Raw genomic sequence first — 17,246 nt, 5'->3', positions numbered from 1 at the left:
ATGATGAGAGAGGTCTCACAGTTACATTGGCCAACTCTTCAGTACCCTGGGAGGAATCCCATTGGGCCCCATAGGCTTACATGTGTTCAGTTGCAACAGCAAATCCCATACAAATTCAAAGCCAGTCAGGAGTTCATGGCTCCCCCAGCCATGGCCATCCAGTCCAGGTCTCTGGAGACTTCATATCACCAGTGTTAGAGAAAGAAGCAAAGGCAGCATTAAATTGTCTCTGCTTCATCACGGTTCGAGGATGAGGTCACCCACCAGTAGGTTTCCTGTAGTCTTCTGCTGTTAACAGCAGAAAATGCCTATTGTTACTCACCACAGTACCAGCCACCTTCAACTTGAGCTTGGGCATTTTTTTCCTAGAGTGGCAAGGAGCATGTCTGGCCTCCTGTACAATCTGTCCTTTCCAAAGTCCATACACTTTCTGCTAAGTTGCAGAAGGAGAGCCCTGCTCAGCCAAGCCAGCCCTCCACCTGACTGGCTAGACTTCTGACACATTATAATTGCCTGCTCCTGTACTCTTGAAAGGAGGCCCTTAAAAAGTGAGCAGCTTTTATGTATACCCCACTGTCCTCTAAAACAGATTCCCAGGGGACCTTACTAACTGCTTCCCTGTAGCCTAAAGTCTGCTCTCCCCACATCCAGGGAAGTAGCTTTACTTACAGTTTTTCTCCTATCACCAGGATTTTAAACTCCGCTATTTCATGATCATGATGGTCATGACAGCCACCCACAAGACCATGTCTGTTTACAACCAACCATCTCTTTTTACAGGCAACTCCAACTTCAGCTCTCCAGGGAAGAAGAGAGGCCTTTAGGGACTTCTTCCTCTAGTTAAGCAGAGCACAAGACGTTTAAAAAACAGATAAAATCTCTGGATTCCTGGTTTAAAGCTTACTGGCAATCAGTGTCCTTCCTCCCGATGTATTGTATATAAATTGTGGTGGGAAAGGGGCTCCGGAAGCCTTTGGACCAGGCTGCTGCACTGGTACCAGCATGAGGTCAGAGCAGCTGTGGCTTTGTCTGTTCAAAAACATATTGAAAACAACAAGTAAAATTTAGGTGCAAAAGCTGTCAGTTCGTCCCACCTGATTTCCTGTGCTCAGACCTCCCTGATGACCACCAACACTTGAGCCTCACAGCAAGGAGCCACCATAATTGGTCACAGCTTCTATTCAGAATCCTGAAGGCAACAGGGAATCAGGACAACTAATGTGGATCTATCCTTCTAAGTCTTTGCAAGTCTGCAGGTGAAATCAGGAGTACAGCTAATACTCAGAGAAATTAGAGAGGAGAACAAATACAAATTTATTTACAAATAAAGAAAACATAGCCATTGCATCAAATTATGGTATATTTACAGCATCCAGGTGAGGGATGAGATAGCAAAAGGGTAAGAGAGGCAGAAGGTTGGTATTAAGGAAAGAGGAAGTCTCCTGTTGAATTGCAGAGGAGCTGAGCTGAAACAGGCCAAAATCTCCACACTTGAAAAGCTGAGGCTTCAGTGAGCACAAACAGGCTAAACTCTAACTCACAGCAGTGGGCAGAGATGTAGCTCCTGGGCTGAACTTCCTTAGCTCTTCCCTGAGAATTCCACTGAAGCTGACACAGCAAAGATGAGTTGGGGCCCTGGTGCTCAGGGAGCAAGGATAGGAGGGGTGTGACCTTTTCCTGCTAATGGATGATGAGGGGACAGCAAGAGACTGTTTGCCTGCACAGGCAAGGGACCATGGAGTCAGTCAGCTGAGCTGGAAAGTGTTCTGCTTCACGGCACTGAAATCTGGCATGGAAGAGAAGGGGAAGGCGTCGTTCCAGTCCAAGAGCAAGGAATGTGAGACAGGCCAACTGGGATGTGAGCTTCAGTCCTGCAGCCTCATGGGGCTAGCTGCAATGTGTGATTATTTTTTCTTTACTGAGCCTTTCAGCTTCTTCTCTGAGGAGCGTTGTTTCCGCACCTTCTCCTCCTTTTTCCCCAAGTTCTCATACACTGTTGACTCCTCTTTCTGCCTGTAAGGCCAGGGAAAAAGTGAGGAAAGGAAAAAGCCAGCCAAGCCAGCAGGCAGACTTGCCAGTGGTAGGCAGAGCTGGGTCTCTGCTCTAGGTGAGCTCTTACTTGGAGGGTTTTCGTGAAACCTTGGGGTGTGCATTCCTCACTGCGGGGGGGTAGGCGATGTTCCCATACTCACACTCATTTGGCTTCCCTTTCTGAGACTGCAGGAGAGAAAAAACAATCTTAGAAGAGTGTGGCTGGGGACATGCATTTGAGGCACTGGGGAAGAATTCTGGCTGTTCAATCCCACTTAGTGCCAGGATCTCAGTGGAAGTTGGTGGACTGTGGAAATTCAGTGTGCTCAGCACACTGTCCACTGCCAGAGGTGAGCAGCAGCTGCAAATGCAGCCTCGTACAGGAGGCAACAGTGGGGCAACAAGTCTCTGTAGGCACCAGAACGCCTAAAAGTGCCGAATTTCAGCTAGAGAATATTGAAACAGCAGGAGCTACAGCATGCTGCCAGAGGCTACAAGGAGAGAGAAAAGCCACCACTTACCAAATAGCAGGAAAAGATCTTGCAGCTGCAAAATAGGGATGTGAAAGACAAAGAGGAAAGAAGAGGCAAGGAAAGTGTTTGTCCTAAAACTAAGTTTGTAACAAAACAGCACTTGGTGATGTTATTCAGAACATAGCTGAGGTAACTGCATTAAAATTTAACTGCTGTCTAGCAGTTCAGAAGGGATTGGTACTTCAGCTGCTAATGAACTTGTCCCCTGCATTTAAAAGTACCAGAAGAGAGGAACAGGGACACAGATCTTACTGCACCATTGTAGTCTGTGTAGGTGTCAGTGTTAGCTTAAAGCTTGTGAAACAGAGCACTTGGGCTCAGAGCCAGCACCATGCAGGCTCATAGGGGAGTAAGAGCCTCTTTTCTCTCACCTGGATAACTTCCAGCTTTTTCTTGGTTGTCTCTATGAACTGGCAGATGGCCATATAGATGAACTTGTACTGGGCCTCTGTCTGCACCATCCCAGATCGTTGAGCCCTCACCATCTGGATGGTCTTCTGGATGTCAATGTCGCAGTCCAGCCCTAGCAAGGAGCACCAGGAAAGTTTACAGACATGTTCACTGTCCCCTCTCCCAGTTCTATACCAAAAGCGGCCACAGTGGAGGGCAGTCAAGAAGTTTCCACCTCCTTCCATACTCTTTATTCCTGTATGGACCTCATATCTCTCCCCCTGCTCAGTATCTTTCATGTCTGGCCTTGGAGGAAGAGCCAAAGTTCAGGGAAAGCTGAAGCCATAAGCAGTGGATATGGTACAGAGATCCAGCAGAACAACTTTTTTAGGGCCATAGCAGGATCTTCTCCCACTGATACCTGACAGTTTTCACCCCTTTGCAGCTGAACTTAAAGGCAAAGCCCAGTTTATGTTGAGATCCTTTGGGGTCCTCTTACCCTTGGTGGAGATTGTTTCCACTATCATATCAATGACGATGATAGTCCCAGTGCGGCCAATCCCAGCACTGCAAGGAGAGGACAAGCAGAGGTCAGAGCAAGACAGCTCCTGAAACAAAATGCAGCTACTTCTGGGGAAGCATGAGGCTCTTGTAGCAGCTGTTCAGCAATGCCACAAGAGTCATGGGTTCAACAGGTAGAGAGTTTGGTGTGGGGGCATCAAAGAGGAAAAAAGCAAATACGGGGACTGGCATATGCTTGACTCACAAGTCCTGAGGTACAGCAGACTTTCTGTATCTCACCCTAGATAAGGGATGGAGGATGCTTCGAACTCCAGCCTCTGTACCAACCTGCAGTGTACCAGAATAGGCCCTGCGTTGGGGATGCTCTCTTGCTTCTGGTTTATCTGGTCGAGGAAGCTGAGGACTCCTCCCGGCTCACTGGGAACACCATGGTCAGGCCAGCTCAGGTATTGGTAGTGCCAGATCTCACGCACAGCCTTGCTCTAAGAAAAGCAAAGCACCCCACTGGTAAAACTGCAACCCAGCCCTGTCCCTGGCCTCTGTCCCAGGGAGAGGCGAGTCTGAAGCCAGAGAGAATCTCTGTCTTCTGCATACTTCTTGGTGATTCTACCAGTGTGATTCCAGCCCAAACCAGGTGGGAACAGCAGCCCCAAGAATGATAAAACAGCAGCATCATCACAGCACCCAGCAGTTCCCAGGTTTAGGTGTATGGTGGCGGTCAGACACACTCACATTATCCTTCGGGCACACGCAAAGGTGCCGGAGTTTGTACTCCAGTGCATCGTGCTCCCCAGTGTTCTGCACAAGGTAGGGCCCGTACTCCTTCGTGCTGCCAAGCTCTGGCCAGTAAGGCACACATTTGTTCTGTGTGGGAAGAGAGGGCAGGGTGAGGATGGGCAGAAGGCAGGACAGAGAGAAAAAGCAGAGCAACGGTTGAAAGGGAAAAGAGAAAAGAGACACCTCCAGACTGCTACTTACTCTGCCTTTTTCTACCTCCCGTGTTGTCATCACAATAATGCGTGTGTTCTCCTGCCACACCATTTGCCACAAGTCATTGACTGTGGCATCCAGGCAGCCCTGGCTGGCAATGTAGGTCTTGGTGCACTCGTCTGGGCTGATCAGGGTGTTCTGAGTGAGGACAGGGGAGGGTCAAGAGGGCTGCAGGAATAGGCAGGCCTTCCCCTGCTTTGGGCACACAGCCATCTTTCAAGAATCTCACCTTGACATAGTTGGCATTGATGTAGTCAGATCCGGGTATATTTGGGTCCCTTCCCTGGAGGATGACTCTAGAGTGATCAACTGTGGGTGCAGTGAAAGAATGAACAGTGCAATGAGATACTCCATGCACAGCCACAAGGAGTTCCCTCACTGTCCTGTGCCACCTCAGTCATGATTCCCAGTGCATGCCCCGTATTCTCAGCTTTCCCTCTCTGGGTTCAGACCAATCTCACTCTCTGTGATGGACCACAGAAGCTAATGAGTCTGATGCACCCCACCCTCCTTCCTTAAGGACAGGAAAAGGCTGTGACCTCCCTCATCAGCTCTTAAATCCTCAGTGCCATACACCTTGTAACCTGCTCTGGAGGACAGAGTGGGCTGAGGCAAGGATGGCTCTTCGTTGCCTGTCTGTGTCCATTTGTTTTTTTTTATAGTGGAGAAGCAAGACTCACAGGGCAGTATGTTCTTGTATCGGTTCTTGCTCTTATTTTCAGGTCTCTGGCCCTCATGACGGTCAAACAGGTGCTTGGCTTCCTGTTTTTGCAGGCTCTGAGAGCAGAAGAAAGAATAGTCATGGCAAGGTCACAATCTGTGACAGGGAAGATGGGCACTAGGAGGCACAGTGGTGGCTCTGATGACACGTGGGCATGCTGCGGTGGAGCAGAGAAGTGAAAACAAAACCTAGGCTTGAGAAGTCCAAGGTCTGTACCCTTACTGTCTTGGTGACTCACTCTCCCAACCATAAAAAAGTACATCACTGAGTTCACTTAAAGATGAGACTTATTCCCCAGGGAAACTGGTTCCAAATAGAGACTTCTTTCAGAAAGAAATTGACAAGACACACAAGAAATTTGTGTACCGGAAGAAATCGAGGGTGGAGAATGAGGTGGTGCATGCAGAATTCCCAAAAAGCTAAATAATGTCACCCAGCAGTTTCTTACATCAAATTCCTCCCAGAATCCAGCCTTGGACGTCTCCTCAGACAGACTTGTCTTCTTGTTCAGCTCCTGCACTCTGTTCTCAATGTCAGCAGCATTCACCCTCGTAGCATAGTAGGGCTGGGGATGTGAAAACACAATTGGTGAGAGAGAGAGAGAGAGAGAGATGCTGCTGGAGAGCAAAGTGTGCTCTGTGCACTATGGAAAGAAGAAGGAAAGGGATATAAAGCAGAAACATACAGCAAATCAGTCCCTCCAAAGGGTCCGTAAAAAACCAGGGAAGTGGACTTACCTGCTTCAGGTACACAAAGGAGCCAGACATCTCCTCAATTCCAATCTTCTTGAAGTGCTCCACCAGATCTGTCAAGCTGTCAAACATCTCAGCACCTCCAACTGTGTAGCGCCCATTCTAAACAGAGGAAGAATGTGTAATGTCTCACTCATAACATTCATAACAGAATCATGGAATAGTTTGGGTTGGAAGGCATCATAAAGGGCAGCTAATTCCAAACCCCCTGCCAAGGGCAGGGGCATCTTCCACTAGACTGGGTTGCCCAGAGCCCCCTCTAGCCTCACCTCAAACACTTCTAGGGATGGAGCATCCACAGTTTCTCTGGGAAACTGCCAGTACCTCACCAACCTCACCGTAAAGTATTTTTTCCTAATATCTCATCTAAACCTGCCCTCTTTCAGTTTGAAAGTATTCCTTCTTGCTCTAATCACTCCATGCCCTTATAAAAAGTCCCTCTCCAGCTTTCTCATGAGCCTCCTTTAAGTACTGGAAGGTGCTGTGGGATCTCCCCAAAGCTTTCTCCAGGCTGCACAGCCCCCACTCTCTCCACCTGTCCCATAGACAAAGCTGATGATGCTCAGGAAAAAGGCAGTGCTGGGGTGCAGATCCATAGGCACCATCTAAGAAAGCATTTCTTCTGGCAGGGAGGTCAGAGGAGTTTGCCCTGAGCACACAGAGTTCATGGCACAGTGCTCTTGGTGAATCAAAGCCCAGAGAAGGTGTATTGCACTCTAATCTCATTTAAGGTCAGTTGCATTCTCTCCTTGGAATCTCCTCATCCCACATGAAAGAAATGGGAGAAATTGTGACAGCCATTTCAGTAACATCCATCAGACCACCGCCTCTCCTTCTGCCCTCCCACTGCTCACCTCACACATGATTTTGATGTGTGTGACTTTGAGCCGACTCCCAGAGGCACCGGTTGCCCCAGCTGGAGCATCAGACCCAGGTTTAGGCTGGTCAGTGAGGACAGACAAGACAAAGTCCCCAGGTTTGCTGAGGCTCTCCCGCACCAAGAAGGTCCAAGGGGTAGCTTTGGCCTGGAGCAGTGACTCAGCTGCAGGGCCTGACAGATGCCCATGGTACCACCTAAGAAAAAACAAGAGAGGGTCGGAAAAGAGGTGGAGATGCAGGAAGTGGATATCCTTGAGCTGATGAGTGAAGAACAGCAACACTGGGGAAGGGTGAGGGAGGAAGAAAGGAAGGGGGAGACAGAGAGGAAGGAATGAGAGAGGGAAGGAAGAGCAGGATCTTGGGAAAAGCAGAGAAGACAGAAGGTGAAGAGCTGGCCAGAAGAGGAAAAGGTGTGAAAAGGGTGAAAAAGAAGGTGGAGGCAGAAGGGACCTAGGGAGCAGAAGGCTGGTACCAGAGGACACAGTGGGAAAGCACCAAGTGTGATCCATTGTGTGACACACACACAGGCACAGGTGATACTTTCTGCCTGGAACATCAGTCGGGAGAGGGTAGTCTGTGTGTTTCAGCACCTCACAGTATTATTGGGGTTGTTGCCTTACTGCTGCAAGGGGGTCTGGAAACTCAAACACAGGGGAAACAAAAATAAGCCCCCACCGAGTCAGAAACTCTCCCATCAGATTTAGCAGCACCCAGATAGTTGTGTTGCGATCAGATTCACTAAAGAACCATTTCAGCAATTCCTCTCTCTGAAACTCAGTCACCTCTTCATTCAAAGGATAATTCCCATTCTCTGGGCACATCACACTGCAGCAATCACCCTGGCCACGGGGGTGAGCACCAGGAATGTGTACATTCCTGTCCTCAATGCAAACACCCACCAGCTCCTTCTCTCCTCCTAGCACAAGCTCCCCATGGCATCATCCCCATTTGACCAAGGTGTTCCCTGCCTTGCCATGGGGATGTGGGAACAGATTTACTTCCCATGGAACAGCTAACAGGGAAGGCCTGGCATGGTACTGGCAAACTTCACATTGTTAGGGGGCTATTTGTTCTCAAAAACCGAGATGGAGTTCAGGAGGCCACAGCCCAGTCACAGAGGCAGCTGGGGGCATTCATTCGTTCTCCTTTGCATCTGGTAGAGCAAGGAGTTGCTCCACATATAGCAAGAAGTTCACACAGTTACTGGCCTCAGCAAGTAACTTTTGTTGACCCTCAGCTCATGCACTGCAAGAAGCAGCTGGTGACTCTCAGTGTACAGCTGTCATTAATTTCTGAACCTCCTCTCAGAGAATTGTTCAGCCACCATGTGCTCAGATGCCACCTTGGGATCGGTTGGCCCCTCCTGCTCATCAAAGAGGTCTCCCAACCTCCCCTCCACAGGTAGGATGGGGTTAATGGGTCCCGTTCCTCCCTCCCCCAGCAAAGCCCAGCTCTTCAAAGCCACGTGATGGAAAATCACTTGGGGAGAGAGTGAGAGGAGCTTTCGTAAGAGCCTGCCAGGGGGAGGGGGTAAGTTTCCAACCGCAGAAGGAAGGGAGGAAGCTGCAGGGCCACGATGCAATGGCCTTGACTGGAGAGGACAGCCAGCAGCAGACCTGCAGCCTCTGCAGCCTGACCCCAGAGCAAGCTGGGGTGTACCCTGATGTTTCGGCCCAGGGCATCTCTGCTCCCTGCTCCCAGGTGCCCAAAGAGGACCTGTGCAAGAAGGATTTGTCCACCCCAGAGCAGGGCATGACAGCTCCCCTGAGCTGCCTCAAAGGGCCTGAAAGCAAAATACAAGGGCAAAACCACCTGATTTGATTTAGGAACTTGGTGTCAGAGACACATGCAAAGCGGGGACAGGAAGGAGACTAAGCAGGCCAGGAATAGCAGGGGAACATGGTCCTGCTCTCAGCTACGTGAGTCATCCAGGCCTAGAATAACCAAGGAGGTTTGGAGCAAGACTGAGAGCTTCCACACAACGTCTCTCTCCACAGACCACTGCAGACCCATAGCGGACACCACAACCTTTGCTTTCAGAAACAGTTTAAAAATAGCAAAGGCAACCGGAAACCAGAAGTAAAAATAGAGCCTATTAGGTCTGCTGTGATGGATCAAGGTACGCACGGCCACTCCTGGGGATGCTGCCCCCATGGACACATAGGAAGCTAAGAAAGGCAGGAGGCGCTTTTTGCAGGATTTGCTCTGGGGATGCAGGCAGGACAGAAAAGAGGCCATGAAACCCCTCCTCACAGACACAGCAGCTGCCTTGCTGTCCCTGTACCTCTCTGTCGTGGGGTCAGAACAGTTGAGCGGGTATCGCAAGTCGATGATGGTTCCATCTTTGTCCTGCAGCGAGCCCTGTTGCTGTGTGTAGTACTCCACCAGTTCTGACAAGGTGGCAAACTTCTCCCCTCCATACAGGTCATAGAAATCCCCAGTATTCTGGATGCGGATGTGGGTTACCTGATCACCAACCCTGTGGAATAAAGCACAGGGTAGTCCAATGAGGTGGTTGGAAAAGGGGCAGAAAAGTGTCCTGCACTACCTCCCACCATAGAACCAGAGTAAGCCACCCTCACGAATGGAGACAAGAAGCTGGAAAGAGAAGCTCCTTGGGCAGCTTGAGGGAGGCTCTAGAAGATGCTGGCAATCTGAGGTTGTTTTACAGCTTAAAAAGAACCTAAAGGAATAGAGACAGGATGAAGAAGATGCCACGGGACATGCAAGGATCAAGGCAATCTGTGTATGTAACATTGAAAAGAGAAGCTGGGGTCCAAGTTACTAACCGGACTGAAAGAGAAAAATCCCCCTGATTCCTCCGACTGGGTCTGGCCAGGAAGCTCCCATGGACACCTCGTCCCTTCAGTAAGGCCTCAGCTTCCAGCCCACTCAGGTCACGGTGAAACCACCTAGCAGAGAAAATAAAAGCAAGACCAAGTGAATAAAAATGGCCAGGCACTACTGATTTGTAGGGTGAAGAATGGTTCCCGGTCAGCATCCCTAGGTGAAAACCAGCAACAACACCCCTTCTGCCCAATGCCTCCCCAAGCCTATGGACAGTTCCCATTAGAGATAATGCTTCCAGGGCCATCCCTTCCCAGATCCATCTTACTTCCTCGGTCCCATTCCATACACACACAGACCTCTCAGACCCTCTTACCTCACCATTGTGGAAGGAGAAAGAAGAGGCAGCCAAGTGGCTGCCACCAAAGCAACCCAAAAAACACAGATGAAAAATCAGTTTGCGCTGGAAAGGAAAGGGAAGTCGGAGGTCTGTGCTGGGGCACCCAACACAAAACTGCTCCTGCGCCTCTTGGGAGCTGGCCATGTATCTCTCCTGAAGTCTGCTGTTAGTCCATTCAGACTCTCCCCAGCCACCTTCTCCTGGAGACGTGCCTTGCTCTCTGGCCCACTGTGCAGTGCTGCTGGGCACGGGCAGGCGCGAGCCCGTACACAGCAGGACACGCACGGCTCCGGGAACAGGAAGCGCTCTGAGCCATCCACTCCGCAGCCCCAAGCTGCTTTGCATACACTTCTGCTTCTCCTTTTGTGTCTTTCCTCCCCATAGCCCCTATTATTTTTGGGCCTCTGTCTTTAGCACACAAGAGCTGACTCTTTGCACGCCTCTTGGGTTCTGGCCTTGTTCACAAAACTCAGTTCTGCACGTCCTCTGTTCCCCTTTTCCTCCAAAAGGCCAATGACCAACATAAATGGTCCCAAATGTCCTACATGCTCTGTACACTCACAAGGGGGAATCTGTATGAACCCAGAGCTGCAGACTTCAAGGTCCAGGCTAGTGCTCTGAGCACAGCTGTGACTGCCTGAAACCAGCCTGCCACAGGCAGTGGTAGCTCAAAAGGGATGGGGAGATTGGGAGAGGGTGGTGAAGCTGCCCAGGAAGGCAGGCAGTGACCAGCTACAAACAGCTACTACCTACAGGGAGCCCAAACAGCACTGAGGGAGCTGAGCCGAGGACCTTCAAAATCCCAGCACCCCATACTGAGGCCAAAGCTGACAACCAGGACAGCCAAGTACAAAAATAAGGAAAACCATTCCAGCCACCTAGCTGCTTCCAGCTGTGGCCCTTGACTACCTTGACCACAACACTAGCTTCAAGGTCTGCAGGTCTGGTGAAAGAATGGGAGCTAAGCAGTGGCCTAAGAGTGCAATCCAACTGGGAAAGGAGCCTGACTTTTCCCTAGGGCCATCTCAGTTACCCTGTGTGGTGTGGGAAGCAGCAACAGCAAGAACTCATTGCAGACTTCCCCACACACCACCAGACTGGGAAATCCTGCAAAAAGATGAACAGGCTGCTAGCTAAGACCTAGACAAAAACTCACGGCCAAGACAGAAACCAGCAACAAAGGAAGTACAGGAGAAACGAGTGGGAAGCTAAACTTCATTGCTAGAAAGGCAATGAGGCACCTACAACAGTTTCCTTAGAAATGCTTCTGGTTTCATGCACATGGGGTGCGGTGAGCTGCAGGCAGCCAGAGGTACTGTCTTAGAACTGATACTAAAAACCAAGGAGATTTTAAATGCACAGGACCAGCTCAAGGGAACAATTCCTGCACAAAGTTGTAGAAGTTGCACCTGAAAGATGGCACCGGAATCAGTCTATCAGGAATAGGAAACAAGTGTTGTTTATAGCTAAGGGAGAAAAGGCAGGAACTTCCAGGGAGAAGGGCCAAAAAAAAAATTCCTGATATCAAAAGAGTATTAGAGTATGCTGAGTTAATATGAAGCCAAGGCAGATGAAAACCAAAACTTAGGCACCCCAGCACCCTACACTGACTGAAGGAGAAAACCTGTCTGAATAACTGAACTTTAGTTGGACACAAGGGAACAGAGAAAGAACGAGGTAGCAAAGAGCCCAGACCAGAATAAGAAAGGGTGAGAGAGCACTTATGCCATGTAACTCAGTATCCTCCAGAAGGACAAGCTACAGGGTGCAGTGTAATCTCTTGACAGTATTTTTGTGGACACAAATCCCGTATCACATAATTTACAGGATGAGTTTATACTTCTGCTTGCTTTCATTTTAGGAAAAGAGTGGATGCATGCAGCTGCCCTGGTGTCTTTGATCTGGGCCATCTAATTAGAAACTACCAGTAAGGGAGGGAAATGTCACTGTAGAGAAACCACCAATTGATATCTTTGAGGTCGCTCTGCCAAATGGCTGCAGCATGGAACAGATGAGCCACTAAATATAATAAGACTATAACTGAGCCACTGAAACACTTTTTTAATATAATTAAGAGGTCAAGAGATTTCAGCAAAGAGACTACTCTTACACTGTTTGGCTTCCAGCACAACACAGGTGTTAGAACCTCATCTTGTAAATCCCTCATGGAACCAGGCCACAGCTAGCACAGTAACAAATTTACAGCAGAAGATAAATGAAATAGCTAATTAAAAGACGCACACATCTGGATTGTTGCAAGAAGAAAAGGCCCTGAGAAACTAGAAAGGATTCAGCATAATGCCACTAGCAGAGTGAAGAGTCTGCAGCATAGCAGGGAGCAAGCTGGGCTTATTCAGCTTGAAGAAAAGATGCATAAGAGGGATTGAACACTCGTCTGAGACGACCTAAAAGGGGCCATGGAGGTTTAGAGATGATGAGTCAGGCTCTTTTTTACGGGACACAACAAAAGGACAAGTGGTAACAGGCACCACTTACAGCAAGGGAAATTCTGGTTAGGTAAGAGGAAAAACTGCACACATGCTTCCCCTCAAGGCAGGGTTCAGCACTTGCCACGGGTCCCCAGAGCAGCTGAGGAGCCTCCACCCTGGTAGGTGTCAGAACTCACCCGAACAAGGCTCTGAGCCACCTGAGCTAGTTTTGGGGTGAGTTCTGCTGTGTGCTGGTGGTGGGACTAGGCAATCCAGAGGTCAAAATGGTTGTCAAAGGAAGAGCAGAGAGAAAGATTATGTATAGAGTTTCTTTTGCCTTTGTACTTCCTAAGCCTCTATTAGCAGCTACTTGTAGTCAACTGTCAAATGCATAACAAATTTTGCATCCTTTGGCAAACAGTTCCATTGCTCAGTTACAGAAACACCCCCTCCTTTGACTCGCTTAAAACCTGCTCCCTGCCTCTTTTTTAACACCTGGTGTTATAAAGAAAGGAAAATCAGTGGGTGATTCCTGTTTCCCCCACCCTTCTCCAAGCTGCTCTGGTAACAGACCTGAAACATCCATATCCATCCTCAATTTTTTGCCAGGCTGAAGATTCCAGCCCTACTAAGGGGTTCTTTTTGTACAGAACTATTCTACACCTCTGACCACCTTTGCTGTCCCTCTCAAGATATTTCCAATTCTGGCATTTTGATTTGGAGATAAGAGTGAAGAGATGGGCACAGAACTGTGGTGTTCAAAATACTGGTGAGTCATGGACAGTTATGATTTCTGATGTTCACCACAACCAAGCATTAAGCCAACAATTGCATGGACTTCTATAATCAAAGTCTCACTCCAGAGAGGTTACAATTAGTTCAGAGTTATTGTTTTAGATGCAAATTTTTAATTATTTTTCTTTATGAACATTGTTTTATATAAGCCTTTTCATCTGCTGTTCTACTGCCCACTCATTCACTGCCATTAGGTCTTTCCGAAATTATTCACAAGTCAACTCCCATGCTATTATCCTGAATAACTTTCTACCATCATCCAATTTTCTCACCTTACCAAGCTGTACTCCCAGGTCACTTGGGAATATACTGAACAGTGTGTATTTCAGATTAGGCCCCTGTGATCTGACCACAGATGACTTCCCTTTGCTGTAAAAATGGGATTAATTCCCATTAATGGGAATTAATGGGGCTAATTCCCACCTTCCATTTACTATTCTCTAGTAATCCTTCACTCAAGAAAACTTTTTTTTCCTAAAATTACATTATTTCAGCCTAATTTAAAGATTTTGATGAGAAAATCTTGTCAAATTCTTTAAATCCAAGTAAACTGTACTGGCCAGACCTGCCTTATCCACAAGTTTGCTAAGGCCCTCAAAACCCTCCGGTTTTACAGGACCATATTTGCATTTACAAAAGCAGATGCTGGCAGTTTTTTTAGTACCCCCTTCATTGCTTTCCCCATTATACTGTGTACCCTCTTGCTCAGATAACTCTATTGTTCCATGCTTCACTCACGTGGGGGGAAGCTAATTTGGAGCCCTTTTTGAGAATGAGCATTGCATTCGTTACTTCTAAATCTCAGCACTGGGATGATTTCAGACAGGAGGTTTTGCTGTTCTGTACGGAACTCCATTGTAGTTCAGTCATTAGCACAGAGCAAAGGCTGCCTGGGAATGGGCAGATGGACCATCTTCCTGTGACTTGCCAAAGCCACACGCTCTCCATCAGGCGATAGGGCTCCAGGACAGTGCTGGACTACGGTGGTTGCCTAAATTCTTACCACAGAGTAATGCCAGTGTGAATCCCATTTCCTGACACCCTGCCATGGCAGTCTCCAGAGCAGGGTGCCTGTTTGGACTGACTGTGAGGACTGTATGTCCTGCTTTTTGTTCCACAAACGGCTAGAAAGACTGCAGCAAATAGAGGAATAACCAGGTAAAAAGAAAAGGCCAGACAGCTGAAATCTCTCCCTGCAAAACCATTCAGAGATGCTGCAGCTGCAGGGTGGCAGAGGAACCGCAAACCTTGCTTGCTGGGTTATCCAAGTAAGAAGGAGCAACAGTAACAATGTAAAGCACAGCGAGCTCCAGTCCTCCAGCTACCCCTACCAGAGGGTAGGTCCTCTGGCTATCTCTAACAGGCAGCTCCGATTAGAAAGTGGGGGTTTTTCCCTTCTGTGCCTGACTCCTACTGCTGATATTTTTATTTTTCTCATCAACAACTCTTGTTTTCTTGCCCTAACTAGCATTCACAGCACTCACCCACGGGATGGCATCAGGGTCTTGTCTCTCAGATCCCCACTGATGGAGGACTGACAGGAGCTGATGGAGGAAGTACCACAGCCCTCAATCAAGGGGGTCCTACTAAAGAAAATAAAGCAATATTGCAATTACCAAGAAAGGATCTCCAGACGGATTTGGGAGAGAGATCAAAGACCTTGATAGAGGAGAGGTGTCCTGGCACCCTCCCGGCAGGGCTGGATGCTCATGGCGGTGAGCGCCGAGGTGCTGGAGCAGCAGCTGGCAGTGCTTGCGGGTGCAGCACCTCCCGTGACTCACCTGTGCCTGATCCACACAGGCGAAGCCCCGAACTCCGCCTGCTCCCAGGCCGACTAAGAAGAAGGTAGCTCCAGGTCAGGCAAACCTCAGGCCTCAAGCCGAGGGCTTAATTTTCACCATTTGAAAAGCACTTCCTGGACTGTAGTTAATGAATAATCAGAGGGGTGGGGGAAGGCTAAGGCCTAGCTCGGAGAGGTAGATGGAGACGGAAGGGACCGACTCTCTTCCTGCCTCCCATCCACTGAGCTCACGCCCTCGCTGGCTGCATTCCTGCCCGGTTTGTAACTGAGAGCACAGAACGCAGAACCCGACGCAGCTCCCTCACACCTGGCTTGCAGCTCCCTGCAGGCTCTCCTAGGCCTGGCTCCTTCACTCTCAGCCCTGTCCCCCCCATTGCCAAAGACGTCAATTCTTCCAAGGGCAACAGGGACAAAGGGCAGGAGGCTACAAGCAGACATACCTGATATCCTTCTTAATCACACTGGAATGAAAACATTGCAAAGGAGTAAGGCTGTACAACTAGGTGGATCCCTCTGCAGTCCAAAAAAACTGAGATAAAAATTTCTTGTTGTTTATATTGTTTTAATCCAGGTTACAGCCAAATGGGGCAAGCCCAGCCCTCCCACGCTTGGCTGCTCCCTGCCGCATCTCTCTGCTGCCTTTTTCATTACGGATAATATGCTGGATTGAACATTCAGCCACAAAACAAGGCAACCACAGGCACGGGAGGAGGCAGGAGTAAATTACCATTGACCCTGCTAGGGGCAGGGCCCTCAATGGCACTTGCAGCACTTGCTGAACAGCATTAGATCGTGTTGAGGGACACATTTCCTAGTATGCTTCAAACATCTAAAAATGCTTGCCCTTGTAAAGTGCTTAATACCTGTCTAAAAATCAGATCCTTGGGCTTCGCGCTGAGGCTCTGCACAAACCTTTTTGTAGAACATGGTACATACTGGGCCTCCCAAAACAGCATTGCAAGTGTCATGCAGAGAGCACTGCTGTACCTGCCTCTGCACCAGGGAGCAGCTCAGCTGAGCTCACGGCCATTTATAAAACACGGGCACTTTCAACACACATTTTATTCACGAGCAGACACACGAGTGGGCATGAAGCATCCCGTTCCTTCCAGATCCGCGTTTCCCTTGTACAAGTGCCCCATTCCCAGGGCTGACAGGACCTGCTCCTTGGGAGGAGAGCACCAGCCAGAGCACCGGCAAAACTCCGCGGGCTCAGGAGGCAGCAACACCGCCGGTGCCGGCTCCGTGCGGCGGCAGCGTCATGGGCGGCAGGAACATGGCCTTCAGCTTGCCCGACATGCTGGCGATCTCCGGGTCCTGCGACTCGTAGGACTTGATCAGCCGGGCGAACTTCAGGACGCCTGCAAGGAAAGGGGGTGGGCGGGACGCCCCGCTGCCTCGGCGGGCGCGGAGCATCCCGTCCGGAGGGGGAACAACCCACCTTCGCCGTCGCTGCTGAAGCCGTAGGCCTTGATCACGTCCTGCTGGATCTGCGTGGCCACGGGCAGAAGGAACTGCAGCATCTTGCCCATGTCATTGCAGGCGTTGTCCCGAGCCTCCTCCATGCGCTGCGCGTTTTCAGGCGCCCCGAACGCCTTGATCACCTCCGCCAGCACCGCTGCGGGACACGGGCACTCAGCCGCCCGCCGGCCTCCCGCATCCAGGTACTCGACACGGGCACTACTGCGGCGGCCTGCCCGGGAGACAGAACCTCCCGCACTCACCCTTCGCCTGTTCCGCGCTCAGCGCCGGCGGCACAGAAGGCTGCGCGGAGGCCGCCATGAAGAGCAGCGGTCAGGGCGCAGCACGGGGCCCGGCGGAGCGGGCAGCCGCCACAGCCTAGCCCCCGCCGGCTCGTCCCAGCCCCTGCGCGCCTGCGCATTCCCGCCCTCCTCTGCTCTGCCAGTGCACCGGTCTGTGGGAGCGGCTTCCCGCGAAGGCGGGAAACCTGCTGGACAAATTCTAAAAGAGCTGAAATCACTGCCAAGACTACCGCCCGTGCGAGAGCCCCCCCTGCACCGACCCACCCCTAGGTGAGGGCGAGGTTCTATCTTTGCTCCAGCCGTCTCCTCCGCGGGCTCTCGGTCTAATGCCGCCCGCCCATCCCACTCCGCGCTAACACCGGCGGTCTCCGCCGCCGCCGAACGGGTCCCGCCGCGCCGCCCGGGCTGTATGCAAATATATAATTTCTCATTGGTCCGCGGCGCGCACGCCCC

The 17,246-nt window shown here is 50.1% G+C and overlaps 2 protein-coding genes and 1 non-coding gene across 6 annotated transcripts; all 3 read right to left on the bottom strand.

Annotated features, from left to right (window-relative positions):
- Positions 1-1,290: 1,290 nt before the first annotated feature.
- Positions 1,291-15,118, bottom strand: PTPN6 (protein tyrosine phosphatase non-receptor type 6). Of its 4 annotated transcripts, XM_088159087.1 has the most exons (16): positions 15,011-15,118; positions 14,714-14,815; positions 9,608-9,730; positions 9,103-9,297; positions 6,794-7,013; positions 5,925-6,041; positions 5,636-5,752; positions 5,147-5,243; positions 4,696-4,775; positions 4,455-4,604; positions 4,209-4,340; positions 3,804-3,958; positions 3,454-3,521; positions 2,936-3,087; positions 2,120-2,217; positions 1,291-2,013 (listed from the first exon to the last, which is right to left on the bottom strand). In XM_088159087.1, the coding sequence occupies exons 2-16, from the start codon at positions 14,725-14,727 to the stop codon at positions 1,905-1,907; spliced, it is 1,827 nt and encodes a 608-aa protein (XP_088015213.1). In that variant the 5' UTR covers positions 14,728-14,815; positions 15,011-15,118; the 3' UTR covers positions 1,291-1,904. The 4 variants fall into 4 exon arrangements, with proteins under 4 accessions (XP_088015213.1, XP_088015212.1, XP_088015215.1 ...); XM_088159086.1 differs by lacking the exon at positions 15,011-15,118 and having other exon boundaries at positions 14,714-14,829; XM_088159089.1 differs by lacking the exons at positions 14,714-14,815; positions 15,011-15,118 and adding an exon at positions 9,982-10,315.
- Positions 15,119-16,074: 956 nt separating this feature from the next.
- C2H12orf57 (chromosome 2 C12orf57 homolog) lies at positions 16,075-17,018 on the bottom strand. Its single transcript, XM_014884232.2, has 3 exons — positions 16,755-17,018; positions 16,472-16,648; positions 16,075-16,391 (listed from the first exon to the last, which is right to left on the bottom strand). The coding sequence occupies exons 1-3, from the start codon at positions 16,810-16,812 to the stop codon at positions 16,243-16,245; spliced, it is 384 nt and encodes a 127-aa protein (XP_014739718.1). The 5' UTR covers positions 16,813-17,018; the 3' UTR covers positions 16,075-16,242.
- LOC148224703 (U7 small nuclear RNA) lies at positions 16,953-17,013 on the bottom strand. The gene has a single exon (XR_015802017.1). It is a non-coding gene; the product is annotated as a U7 small nuclear RNA (small nuclear RNA).
- Positions 17,019-17,246: the final 228 nt, after the last annotated feature.

This window comes from Sturnus vulgaris, chromosome 2, assembly GCF_052056855.1.
Source record: "Sturnus vulgaris isolate bStuVul1 chromosome 2, bStuVul1.hap1, whole genome shotgun sequence".
Taxonomy (NCBI): domain Eukaryota; kingdom Metazoa; phylum Chordata; class Aves; order Passeriformes; family Sturnidae; genus Sturnus; species Sturnus vulgaris.
Note: the sequence above shows the minus strand (reverse complement) of the source record. Positions and strands in the feature narration are given on the sequence as shown.